Raw genomic sequence first — 14,047 nt, forward strand, 5'->3', positions numbered from 1 at the left:
GCAACACAAGCAAGGCTCTGGCAGGAAGAAACTTGGTGCGTCATGGACCCAGTAGGAAGGCCAGTGTGGCTGGACAAAAGGGGGAATGTTGTAATGAGGCTCAAGAGGTGGGTAAGGCCAGACCATGCTGGGCCTTATAGGCCGTGTAAAGATCTCTCACTTTATCTAGAGCAACCAGGAAGTCCCCAAAAGGTTTTAAGCAAAGCATGTTATATGATTAGATTTGGTTTTCAAAAAGATGTACTCTGACTGCTCTGTGATGAATGGGTTGGAGAGGAAAAAGTGGGGGCCACAGGACCAGGAGGAGGCTGATGTAGTAGCTATACCAGAGATGGTGGTAGCTGGGACTGAGCTTGTGGCCTCAGAGAATGAAGCAAGTGAACAGATCCCAAAACTAATAAAAACTAAAATTTCCAGACCTTACTCCTTAATTGAATATGAGGTTATAAGGGATGACACCAATTGTCTGCCTTGTAGGTGGATAGTGTTGCCGTTTGTTGATAAAAAGGACATGACTGGTTGAGATTTAGGTTTGAACACATTGACCTTGAGGTTTACCTGAGATGCTGAGGTAACTACATTGCACAGGCAGTTTGAAATAGTTTGGAGCTTACAGGAGCCTTGGGGCTGAGATATAAATTTGTGGATAATCTTCATTTAGGATGTATTTGAAACTGAAGGTATAGAGAAGATTGACTAGAAGTATGGAGTGAGAAGAACAAGGGACTTTGCGTGATTCTTCAGAAACTCAGGCATTTAGCGGCCACGTAAAAGATGATAAACTCAAATGAAATGGGAGAGCTGAATGGAACAGGGGAGAGCTAGGAAAGTGAGAGAGAGCTGAGGTAAGGCATATGAGTTATGGAAACCAAAGGATATGTAGATTTCAAGATAATGAGAGTAGCCAACATGTCACAACATATCCCCAGACTAATGACTTTGTTAATGACTAACAAAAGAGCCATTGTATTTAGCTACATGGGGGTCATTGGTGACCGTAGTGAGAAATGATCACTTTTAGGGGGCAGAAGTAAGGTTAGAGTGGGTTGAGAAAAAAGTGGGAGGGAAGGAAATGGAGAGAGTAAATAGAGACAACTCAAGGGGAGGAGAGAGACAATAGTGTGGTAGTTGGAGGGGATATGAGATCAAGGGAAGTTTTGTAAAAATGTGGTAAACTTCGGTATGTTTAAAAGTCAATAGAAAAGCACAAAAATGCACCCTAGTGTAAAGTAAGGACTTCAGGTGATAATGATGTGTCAGTATAGGCTCATCACTTATAACAAATGTACCATTCTGGTGGGGGATGTTGATAATGGAGGAGGCTGTGCACGTGTGGGGCAAGAGGTACAGGGAAATTTCTGTACTTTCCTCTCAGTTTTCTTGTGAACCCAAAACTGCTTGAAGAAGTAAAATTTATTAAAAATAAAAAAAAGTCAACCAAAGAATCCAGTAGAGGAGAGGTTGATTATATGAGAGAGAGGAGGGATACCCCCTAGTGCAATGTTCCTAAGAGCAGGCAGCACGGCACGAGACCAAAAGCTGAAGGAGGTGAACACAGTTGATCTCAGAAAGGAGGAGAGACAGAGAACAGGGTGGGTGTAGATACCACAGGCTTCTCAATTCAGTAGCTGGAAGTTGATGGAGTTCCCACCTGAGTGACTTCACTTCACTCTGTGAAGTATGTTGGAGAACTTTCCCAAAGATGAGTGAAGGGGAGGTCTGGTCAGGGTGGCTTCAGGATAATGGAGAACATTTGAAAGAGTGTGGTAGAATGGAGAAGGCTAAGCAGAGAAGCCCAGCAGCGTCAAGGCCTGTGTGAGGGGGTGCTGGTGAAGAGGGTGGGACCGTCTACGTGTGGTTTGACTTCAGGCACAAGTCCTTCCTGAGTGTCTCGCACTGCTGGTGTATTCCAGCCTCCTTCCTTCACTGGGGAACCTTTTATTGAACTAATCTCTTGAGAAGTTAGCATGTTCAACTGGATAAAAAGATATTTTACAGTGAATCAAAAAGAAATGGTAAAATTTTTTTGTTTATTTTGCTTAGATTTTCTACTTGGGCTTATCTTTGACATGGATCTATGCCACTGTAATTTTTATTGACTTCTTACCATGAGTTTTTCTGCCTCAACTTGTTTTTAAATTCACTTTTTTCAATCTTTTTTCTTCTCTGTCAGCTCTTTTATTACAGACGGTATTTTTCATTTTTTCTATTTTCCCCATCCTTACAGTGCGTTGCTTGCAATATTATTACTGCTGTTCTGTATGCATATTATTAGTTGAGTTTTGTAGGGACTTCCCTGTGAATACCAGAATGTAATTTATGAAATATGACAGTCATTCTCATAACACCTCTGTGCTTTATGTCACACTCACTCAAACAGCAGTGTGGAAATAGTTACCCATACTGCCAGCTTCCAAAGCTTCATATTGCCTCTTGTGTTTAGAAGGGGCTTCACCCCAATTCTTCTCAGGATGGAGCTGTAGAGGGAAGTGTTGCCTGCCACTCCCATTTCTGGCATTTACCATTTGAACTAACTCAAGGACAGATGTTTCTAGATTAATTCAAATATGTCTAAAGACACATAATTCTACTTTCAGTTATTAATGAAAATTATAATTATCTAAGAAAGTGATGCAAAGTAGTCGTTTTTTAGGTCCTTTCATGAGAAGCTGTCAACATATAATTGGCATGTACGGTGGTCAAGAGGGAAGATTCTCAGGTCAGACTGCTTGAGTTTGCATGCAGCACCTGCCATTTGCTGGGCATGTGTGACCTTGGGCAGGTTATAACTTCTTGGTGCCCCAGTTTACTGCTCTATGAAATAGACCTAATATTACCCATATCATGATTATGGTAAGGATTAAAAGAGTTAGTTCACATAAAGCATTAGGACAATGCCTGGCACAGAATACGTACTTACTAAATTCTAGCTATTGTATTATTTAGGTACTATAATGGTGCTTCAGAAGTCTGTTGTCTTCTGCTGCCTCCACTTCTTGGCAGTTTTATTTAGGAATCAGTTTTTATCACATACAACTCTAAAAGCAGGTTAGTATAGTCTAAGTTTTCACAATATTCTGGAGTAATATGATCTACAGTGATAATATTTTCTATTATATGAGTGTTGATTTATTATCTCCCACGTACATAATAAGCAATGTTGCATTAAAAACAACCCCTGTCTCCCAGGGCACTGCATGGCTCTCGGATAGAGCGAATATCTTCAGCCAGCTTGGTACAAATAGAAGCATTCTTTCTCAGCTCTTTTAAACCATTTAGCAGAGGAATCAGATGATGGAACTTTGAAGAACTGAGTCTGTTTGGATGGAATCTTTGCTGTAAAGATTCAGTATTATTCTGAGCCGCTCTGTGCTCCCTTAATTGAAAAGCCCTGACATTGACATTGAAGAGGGATTGCCTTTGGGGCCAGGAGCAGGCAGCTTTCTTTAGCATCTTGTGTTGTTAATGACTCGGAGATTGTTTTCTGATGAGATCAGAAGCAATTCACTAAAGAAGTGGAGAGAACTTGAGAGCTTCAAAGAGTGGAGAGGAGGTATGTGAGAAAACCTAAAAAAGACAAAACTTGCTGTGGAAGAAGGAGTAGGGCTGGCTCCATGGCAAATTTGCCGTTCATCCCCGTGCAGCTTTTCCATGCAACTAGAGATGACAAGAAACCCTGTCCTGAGGAACAATGATGCCTTTGAAATGATGTCAGGGAAACCAGAGACAGACAGGGGGTGAAGTTGAACCAGGTCCTCCCTATAGATCTTGAGGGAAGATTTATTCAGCACTATTGTTCACTCCTGGCCCATGTCAGCATGTCTCTGGACGCGCAGAGGATGGACTGCAGACACTTAGATGTCCCCACGGGTAGGTGGCTCTGTTCACAGCCCATAGCTACTGCCTTCCTCCACCTTCCTCCTCCTTCCTCAGACTGCTTCACTGTTGACAGCTCAGCAGTGGAAGTTCAGTCTGAACACAAATTAAGTGGCAGTCTTGAGGTTTCAAAGAAAAAGGAAAACTTTTTCATTTTAAAAATGAAAAATTTAATGTCTCCTATGTCACTTCACTGTATGTCCCTTGAAATGGTTTCATCTCTATGCTAATTTTATGCTGAAAATAGGAACACTCCTGTGCTGGAAGAAGAGAGAAAGGGCTGGAAATCAAAGACTATCTGAGTGGCTGAGAGCCAAGTGGACCTGCTCAACTCAGTCCCATTTAGAAAATGTCCTCTGGGCTCGCCTGGCCCTCAAGACAACCAGCATTGTACTGAGGACCACGTTAGGGGAGCCAAGGGCTTCATCTCCCACCCAGGAAGCCAACTCCCAAGGCTTGGACATGGATTCATGACCCGCAGAGTCTGCATGTTTCCCCTTGGTCTTGCACCAGTAATTTCTCTGGCCTACCCAGATCCCAAAACTGACTTCCCTTGATTTCCTCCACTTCTATTTTAAGTGAATAATTAATTCATAAAAAGCATCATCTCAAAAGGACAAAATAACCCATAATTCCGTGACTGTGAGTTGTCTGAGTAAGTGAACATTGTATTATGTTTTGTTCTAGACTAGCCTTCTCTTGGAGGAACGTGAACTGTTAAGGATGGGAACCTGGTCTCTATACCTCTAGCATGAACATGGAACCTTCCTCAGAGTAGGCACTTCTCGTACACTTGTTGAATTTTAAAGTAGTTCAGGGGCAGTTGGACAAAGAAGAGATTGGAAGGGTCTCGTTTTCACTGTTCTATAACTGGTTTCACAAAGACACTTCTCTATCAATTTTATCCTGCCAGTTCTCTTCACCTAGTTTTCTGTATCTTTCCGTACACAACAATGCTGGCTTTTTGTTTTATTTATGTTGTTTTAAAGAGATAATTCATGATGAAAAGGGAGTATACTTGTTTCAGGGGCAGGACTAAGACCAGTGGGAGAAAATTATACAAGATTGATTTCAGCTCCATACAAAGACCTTTCTGAAGATGAGAGCTGTTTGTGAAGGAACAAGTTCCCTGTCACTGACTATCTTTAAGCAGAAGCTGGGTGGTCACATGAGACTGTTGTCCTGAGGATGCCTGCCCCGAGACTCAGCTAGCCAAGGTGCTGACTGATGACTTACCTTGGGGACACTCACAGCTCCAAAGTCTGGATCCTCAGCTGACAAATGGCAGCAGAGGAGGTGTAGCAGGTGAATACAGGGCCACTGTTCCTTAGGCTCTCTCTAGGGGCGGGCTGGGGCTGGCACCATGTTGCTTGAACCCGTGGGCACAGCTTCAAGAATGCACAGAGAATGCTGACTGGGCAGTCATGCTGGGACTGTAACGCAGCTTGTCTTCAAAACGGAAAGAATTCCTAGAGCTTTAGTACTCACACACTCCTGAGGGATTTGAGATGAGAATGTCAAGGAGACACTGAGGTGTGGGTGTGTGTGGATGAGGCAGTTTCTATCTGCTTGGTAATAAGGCTGTAAGCTTTATTTTTCTATTGTATTCATTTTCCCCTCACATTAGGATGTTTGAGCCAGAAACATGTATCCCAGGGCAGACATTTTAGTGACCTAGAATAGAGAAAAGTACATTATAAACAGATTCTGGAAACATAAGGGGCTGAAATGCGTGTAGCTATTTGGAAAGATAATGGAAATTGTGCTTCTTTCTTTGACCTATTTCCTTTGAGGTTTAATTATATAGTCTTGCCTTTTTAATTCTTTCAAAAAACAGACCCAGGCAGAACTAAAATAGGTAAATGGAAAGCTAGTTACCAGCCAGCTACTGGGTGACATCTCTGCAGATGACAGCTTCCTACTTTCTTTCCATGGCAATTCCACTCCTCCGAGTGGAAGGAGTTGGTGATGTGGCAAAGTGTCACGAAGCTTTTGGAGAAGTGGCTGTAATTATAGAGGCATTATCATTGAAGAAACCCAGAAAGGGAAGGGGCATCTAGCTCCGTGGTAGGATTGAGAAGGAGGAAAGCAGGTTTCATAGCCACAGAAGGTCTAGGATGCTATGCTTGAAAAGGTTATGGCATTTATTGATTCATTGAACTCAGTTAACCCCAAAATACTGGGTACCCCCCATGTGCAGTGCCCTGTAATAGGAGTGGTGAGCTATACAAAGAAGAATCAAATAACTTCCTCAACTAACTTAGAACATTTATTTCTTACTTAAAAGGAACAGAACTAAGAGCCAACAATTTTTTTTCATTTTCATAAAGAGCAGTGCACATTAATGTACTCAGTAAACACTTGCTGGTTAATGGCCACTGCAGGTCCCAGGATGTGCTTTGACTTAGAAGAGGTACCACCTAGATGCCCCAGGAGTAGCTTCACAACAGGAGAGCAACCAGCCCGATGGTTCAAGAGCAGTACTGAATCTTCTCCTCTATGCTGCCGGGAGCTCCAGAAGACTTCCAGTTGAAAGGAGAGAAACTGAATCAATATTTAGTGCATGATGTCGATTTGCCACGTACCAGACATATGCAGTGCTAAACATTGGAGATACAAAAATAGACAAACAAAAAATTAAAATGCGATTAAATCATGACCAACAAAACCAAAATCTGGGGAGAAAAAAGAGGTATCATTTGACATTAAAGATAGCCCCTTAAAAAAAAAATCAATACCAGTTGCAGAGCCAGCAGCTGAATCCATAGAGTTATAGAATGTCAGAGCTGGATGAGCCCTTAGGACGATCTGTCCAAATCTGTTATTTTACAGATGGGGAAACGGAGACCCAGCGAGGAGAGGTAAAGATATCGGCTCCGTTTAGTTTACATTTCTCTTTGGCTGCGTGTATCGTGGGTAAATATACCTTAACTGTAGTGAGTTGATGAAGACAGATGCTCTCTCTCCTTAAAATGTTTTGGCTGCTAGTGACCAACTCCTAGAGCAAGAGAAGCACTTTCTGGCATTGATGAGGAACTATGTCTGCTGTGTGAGTTTGCTGAGCTACCGAGCTTTTTCGCAATCCCCTGCTTTATTGTTTCACAGGCCACATTCCTTTAATGCCCATCATCAGAGAGTTTCTCTCTACCGTTTCTCGGCTCGAGTCCTTCAGAAGTCTCTGTACACTGACAATAGAGAGTAGGTCTGAAAACAGATGAGTGGCTTTTAAATTTGGCTTTTCCCCCCAGGGGATGATGTAGGGTTTAGTGGCTTCAGTTGTGTTGAATTTTACTTATAAGTGGTGATGACTTGTATGTAGTGTGAGTTTTATTTTCTGTTTCATATGTATTTTTTATGCAGCCACATAAGCAAATATTTAATTTATCCTCACTCCTGTACTGTTGGGTAGTGACAGCTAATGTAAATGATATTGTACTGATTCAAACATGGGATTAAGTGCCTTTGAGAAGGCTTGGTAGACACCCAGCACGCTGTTAGGATTATCCAAATGTCTGTATGATACTGAAATAGCTGGTCAATTGGTCATTTCACTCAGATAATCAGAGAAAACAGTGGGAAAAGGATCCCTAAAACCTAACTAAATGAATAGTTTTTAGATGATTTTTACTACTTGGTTCAGGCAAAACATTTAATCTATTATTCTTTGTGTAGAAACAGCTGAAGCAAAAATTATGGCTTTGAAGACATATCCAAGTTTGAATTCTGGTTTTACCTCTTAGTTGCTGTGTACCTTGAGCAAGTTACTTAACTTCTCTGGGCCTCAGTGTTCTCACTGGTAGAAATGGAGATAGTAGTACTCACTGCGTAGTGTTTTCAAGAGGGTTATATTTTAATACTAAATATACTATTCCTAGTGTAGTACTTGCAACAACAAGCTAATGTTAATTCTTGTCCTCCTAAGAAAGAGTAATCCTGGAGGGATAAATGGAAGTCACCCATCGAACAGACCATGTTATTCTGGCCTCCCATATCATTGCCTTCACTAGGAGGTACTTGAGTGGTGTGGACTCAACTCCATCCTTGGATCCTGTAAGAAACAGCTGTATGAAATGGGTTACTGCACGTACACTGGGAAGATTATTGAGGATTTTGTCCATTATTTCGCTCAACGCCCCCTGCGAAACATGTAAAGCCAGGAGAAACTTAGCTTACCTTAAAGTACAGGTAAATTTAATCTTAAGAATTTTGTAACTCACCATTTCCTCCTTCACCCTGGCTGGGGAAAGGCTCAGAGCCAGATTTGAAGCTCAGCTCCTCTGTGCAGAAGCTCACTGCTCGCTCTTTGTGTGTCCTTCTCCCTGATCGCAGCAGTCCTCCTCTTATTAATAGTCCCCTTCCCGTATTGTTCCGTGTTAGGAGAGGTTTTTGATGCTGTTATATGGTATTTCAGCCAGAACTCAAGAGTTACCAAATCCTGCCCTGCAAGTCACTCCTGCCTGTCAGGGTCCTGAGAGCCAAGCAGAGGGTGAAAGCTAGCTGAGGGTTGCCAGGGTAGCACCCTGTGGGCTTCAGGAGCACCCAGCACCCCGTCCAGAGCTGGTGGAGGAGAAGAGGGCCTGCGCTGGCTGAAGCACACTTCTCCCTTGTTCTGAACCCACACCTCAGATCTCCTGAGACCCTCGTGCGTGCTCGTGGCCCTTGAGGCGGCACGGGGAAGCAGCGGGTAGGAGTCTGGCTTGAGAAAGATGTCAGTAACATCCCACCTCTCATGCCACCCCTTATGTTCATTCTCTATTTTTATTCATATTCGAACATTATTTTATTGTGTATTTTCTTCGGTAAGCCTCATTAACTCCTTTGTAGAATGAGGCAAGATGTAAAAACATGAAGCTTCACAGATTATATACACAAATTAAATGTAGCATGTTAACGATACAGCATCCCGTCTTGTCCACGGGACATACATTCCCTCGTGCCAGTGGAGGCCTGAAACTGCAGATAGTGCTGAACCCTATGTATACTATGTTTTTCCTACACATACATACCTAGGATAAAGTTTAGTTTATAAATTGGGCACAGTAAGAGATTAACAACAATAACTAATAATAAATAGAACAATTATAAAATATATTATAATAAAAGTTACGTGAATTTGGTCTCTGTCAGAATACTTTATCATACTGCACTCACCATTCTCCTTGTGATGATGTGAGATGACGGAATGCCCACATGATGAGATGGAGTGGGGAATGACATAGGCATTGTGACTTAGCATCAGGCTACTTGGTGACCTTCTGACATACTCAGAAGGAGGATCATCTGCTTCCTGATCGCAGTTGACAGTGGGTAACTGAAACCATGGAAAGCGAAACTTCAGATAAGGGGGATTGCTGTATTTGCACCTAAACATGAGTGATTATGCCACAAATGCACATTTATACAAAGAGCATTCAATGGCCAGGACCCACCATAGGCAGTTTAATTATTGATCAGTCATAGTTAGGTTTCTCTACTCAGATCACGTAAATCAATACTGACCAATTAATTTGTTTTGAACAGGCGGTACACCTCACTAATCATCGCAGATACACTGCAGGAACTCATGTCTCACAGACCCGTGTCTCCTACTCAACTTTCAGCTTCTAGAGCATGGAGACCGTGTCCTACTGTCCTTTATTTATAGAACTTGGCCAACAACTGATGCATAATAATTGCGTAAGAAGTGAGTGCATAAATGAGAATTTTTTTAAATGGGGAGATTATTCAGAATAAATGAAATGTAGAATATCAGAATATTTTATAAGAAATGGCATTTTGGACAAGTTGTTATTACTTATCAGTACTTTCAGAAACACAAACTGTTCCCCTAACCAAATGCTACTAAGTAAGATCCTGCTTTCATGGATAGATAAATGTGATTTCTCAGTAGCATGTACAGCACTGAAGCCCAATTACATTTTTTTAAAATAAACACACTTTTTAAGTGTTTCCATGCAGCTTATTCTCTCAGAAAGCTTATCCAATTCACATTGTTCGTTTTATTGGCAGGCCCTGGCCTACTGACAGTGTCAAGTTTCAACCGGGACTCTGCACAATTACTGCTAATTCTTAATGACGACTGAAATCAGGTGGCTTTACTGAATTTGTATTTGCCTGAAACATTTTTATTTTTAGTGTTCTTATTGTTCCCACCCAAGACCATATATTCTGCAATCTGCGGTCTATGCCTGATCTATAAAAGACTTGACTGTTCACACGCTGTAATAAAATACTGAGTGTCAGTGAGCTCATTGTGGTAAATCCTTAGGTAATTACTTTCTGCCTTAGTTAGGGGACTTATGGTAGCATAAGCTAAAATTATTCTGTCTTGAGAAAACCCTGAGGTGGCTGTTATAGTTAAATATAATTCATTTTCAGCATGTTTATTATAGTTAAATTTAACTAATTTATGGCCTGTTGCTGGCCAGCAGCTGAGGAGGAGGAAGTTTCAGCGTCCATAAAAATGAGGCTCCACGACCCATCTTTCAGAACATGACGTAATAGCTGCGCCCACTCTGTCTCTGTTCTTCCTGTCCCCAGAGTTGGATGGGTTGTTGCTGAAAGTAGTTGGCTGATGAGCTATCCAGGCGTTGGATTACTGTGATGTGGCAAGAGGAAATCTCAGCAGTAGACTGGCATTCCATTCAGTTCTCTGTTTCAATTTGGAACTTCCTAATGTTACAGAAAGAACCCTTATTTCCAGGGTCATTGTGAGAGATAGATTTCTGCAGGTTGCTGGGCTCCCTCCTCTCCTGCCCCACTTCCTCGCAAAATCATAGGGCCAATTTGGGTGTTACTTTTTCCTGGCCTTCCAACCTAAAAGAGTGTTTGCTCTGGAAAAAATGTGAAAGGACTTATTCAGAGAACCAAACACACATTTACGGAGGATGTTTTAACCTTTTAAAGATGTTCCCACTGAATGAACCCTTTTTTTTTTTTTTTTTTAAAGATTTTATTTTTCCTTTTTCTCCCCAAAGCCCCCCGGTACATAGTTGTGTATTCTTCGTTGTGGGTTCCTCTAGTTGTGGCATGTGGGACGCTGCCTCAGCGTGGTCTGACGAGCAGTGCCATGTCCGCGCCCAGGATTCGAACCGACGAAACACTGGGCCGCCTGCAGCGGAGCGCACGAACTTAACCACTCGGCCACGGGGCCAGCCCCTGAATGAACCCTTTTTAGAGTAGCATTTACCTCATGAGAGCTCCCCTGAGTTAGATAGCTGCTCCACTGAAGATGTGGAGGGGACGCCAGCATTGAGAGGTGACTACTTGTGAGCCATCAGCTTTGGTCCAAGGATAAAAGTTAAGAGTTAACTATAGGTGGACTGTTCCCATAAGACAGAGACCCTGCCAGGAGGAAACGAAATTCGGATCATTATGAGAACAAGGAATTGGGGAAAACATTGTTCTACTTTCCCACAAAAATATTATGTATCTGCTTGGAAAGTATGTGTGCTGTTCTGGTAGCTCAAGAGAAGGTAGGAGTTGGAAAAAGTCCAGAAGATGAGTGAATAGACCCGGGAGTCAGTAGGTGGCTGTGTGAAAGTTAGAAAACAGCAGAGCCGCTGCAGCGGGCAGACAAGAGGAAGAAGACACGCCGAAGCATGAAGAATCTATACAGGTCTGTTGGGGTCAGTACAGTTTCCTTCACCAATTCCAAAGTGCAAAACCAGCAGGGTAGGCACACCCACCCATGCCCAGAGGCCCACCCTGGAACTCCATCTAGCACAGCTGGCCCAGCCTCACTAACCCTGGTCACATCCCGGCCATTCAGTCCCAAGGTGACTCAGCTAACAAAGAGCAAGCTTTCTGACTCTAAAGCTAGCGTTCTTTCCACTGCACCGCACTTGCTTCCCTTGGGCCCAGATTCTTCTGAAAACTCCCCTTTTCCATTTTGATCAAACAAATTTTTGCCATGAGAATGGTTTGTGACTTTTATAGGCAAGCTGTGATATAAAAAGTAAACTCTAAGGGTTACATAATTTTGGGGGCAGGTTAATTTTTCTAGAAATCTAGTGTCAAAGTGAAGATTTAGTTTCGGCTATTAAAATTCAGGAAAAATTAATAAAGCATCTCTGTACTTCCCTCCCCTCCCCCACCCCCCTTAAAAATAACATCTAAAGTCTCATCGTAGCTGAGTCACTGTGCCTTGTGTTTAGGGCTAGGCTGCAACTGGACCTGTCAGAATGAGGCCACAGTGATTCATGAAGGAAGCTAAGTTTGGTTGCCACTGACAACGTGTTCCTTTCTGTTCTTTCCCTGGAGTTTAGTGACACTGTATTTTCCTTTGGAGTAGAAACACCTTTGCATAGTGATAGTAATGGGATGAGATAGGCTACTGCAATGAATGCACCTTCTGGGCCCTCCCACTGTGACACACAGAATTTCTAGCCATTTATTAGGGGAAAGTATGTGTAATTAGCATAACCAAAGACCTATGGAGACCATAGCTGTGCAGGAAATTTATCTCATCTACCACTGAAGCTTACTGTCAGGTTGATCTACCAGCAAAGTGCCCCGGCACCTTTCGTGTGCCCCATACTGCACGTCTAGTGGAGGAGAGGTAAAAGGTTGAATAGATGTGGTCCCTATCCTAAAGGAACTTGGGGAAACTTAAACCAATGAAAGCAGCAGCCTGTACTTCCCATGTTGATTCTATTCATATATGGGTCTGTTTCAAACCAGCTTGTGCTGCCTTGAGGGCAAAAGCCATGTCTTGGGCTCATGCACAATGCCTGGCACATATTTGGAGGGGTCAGTCATGTTTGTGGAACTGAAATGAGCTGGTACTGCCTGCAGCACTTGCTTGCCTCCTTCTGCAATCAGAAAGCCTCGGTTACACCATTCCTTAGTGCCCTTCTTAGGACCCACATTTGGGCCTGTCCACCCTGGTGCAAGTGTCCAGGGAAGGGAGAGGAGATCTATGTCAGCAAGGATGCAATTACAATGGTTTTATTTAAAACTGGGACTTGGTCAGTAAAGAATTCTATGCTTCCCAGCATTTCTGCAGAATTCGGTTAAACTTATGCTAGTTAGACTTGTGCCAGCTCTTTGAAAGTGAGGAGCAGATATACGAAGCATGAGGACTTTCCAAGAAACGAGGTTGCTTCGTGTGATGCCAATGATGCTTGTTTCAAATGAATGAAAACTTATGGGAAAGGCAGAGCAGAGCTTTTCAAATAGGGCACCTTAGTATACAGATGTACACAGGTAGGTATGTCAACATAATGATCTCCTGAGCTCTTTGCACACCTAGATATGTCTGGAGTATGGGATGGATTTTATATATGGACGTAGATATAGGTATATTGTAAATGTACATTCCAGAAGACTAGAAGGATATACAACAAGATGTTAACTATGCTTGTCTCTGGATGGTAGGATTATGATAACCTTTAATTTTTTCTACTTATTTATTTATTTTCATTGTTAAATTCTTTATATGAATTAGTCATGTAATTTAAGTCAACCAAATACTAACCAAGATGTTAAAGTAAGATTTACCAGTGTTGGGTGGTCTAGCCAAAGGTTTATGTATGTGTTATATTCCAACACTGACTTAGAAACCATTTGTCCTGACTATATGTCCTCTTTTTTATTTTTTATTTTTGTCAGTTTAAAAATGACTATTTTCAGTCAGTGCATACTCTTCTAAAAAAAAAAGAAAGAAAGAAAAAATAGGAAAGCAGATGTCACAAGTCAGAGAAATTGTTGCATGTTGATAGATTCACACCATTTATTTTCTTTGCCTCTAAACCTAATATTGGTAACAGCCCAAACTTCTCCATTTGTAGATATTCTCATAAAGTTAACTTCCTGTGAAGGATATGTTTGATAGAAATATTAAGAGAAAAACTTATTGGTCAGCTGTTAGTTTGAAATGGCCAAACTACAGAGGACACTGACGGTTGGCCCTGGAGGACATGGAAACACGCTGAATGAAGCAATGGACTAGAATTTGGGAAGTCTTGTTTCCGTTCTCGTCCTCCCCTTTCCCAGTGACCGTGGACAAGGAGTGATGATTTGACAGTTGTATTTTATGGCGTGTTGCATTTGTAAAATGTTTAAGGTCATTCAAGTGTGTTTTCTTCACGACACTTCTATGAACACCTGATTTCTTCTTGCCTACTCTCAGATTTGTAAGTGGGGGTTAGAGGGTACCATATGTGCCTTC

General features: G+C 42.1%; 1 protein-coding gene and 1 long non-coding RNA gene across 51 annotated transcripts in view; one reads left to right on the forward strand and one right to left on the reverse strand.

Annotated features, from left to right (window-relative positions):
* FARS2 (phenylalanyl-tRNA synthetase 2, mitochondrial) overlaps nt 1–14,047 on the forward strand; it is a 466,357-nt gene that overhangs the window by 353,272 nt on the left and 99,038 nt on the right. For 5 of the 50 annotated variants that reach the window (XM_070585037.1, XM_070585055.1, XM_070585054.1 and 2 more), the window contains one exon: nt 9,886–9,965. The exons of the other annotated variants lie outside the window; for them this stretch is intronic. In XM_070585037.1, the coding sequence (XP_070441138.1) occupies nt 9,886–9,949 (64 nt within the window). In that variant the 3' untranslated portion in view covers nt 9,950–9,965. The remainder of the gene's footprint in view (nt 1–9,885; nt 9,966–14,047) is intronic. 50 annotated transcript variants of the gene reach the window in all.
* LOC139077395 (uncharacterized) lies at nt 6,124–9,122 on the reverse strand. The gene is made up of 3 exons (XR_011529900.1): nt 9,028–9,122; nt 8,094–8,344; nt 6,124–6,476 (listed from the first exon to the last, which is right to left on the reverse strand). It is a non-coding gene; the product is annotated as an uncharacterized lncRNA (long non-coding RNA).

Source organism: Equus przewalskii, chromosome 19 (assembly GCF_037783145.1).
Source record: "Equus przewalskii isolate Varuska chromosome 19, EquPr2, whole genome shotgun sequence".
Taxonomy (NCBI): domain Eukaryota; kingdom Metazoa; phylum Chordata; class Mammalia; order Perissodactyla; family Equidae; genus Equus; species Equus przewalskii.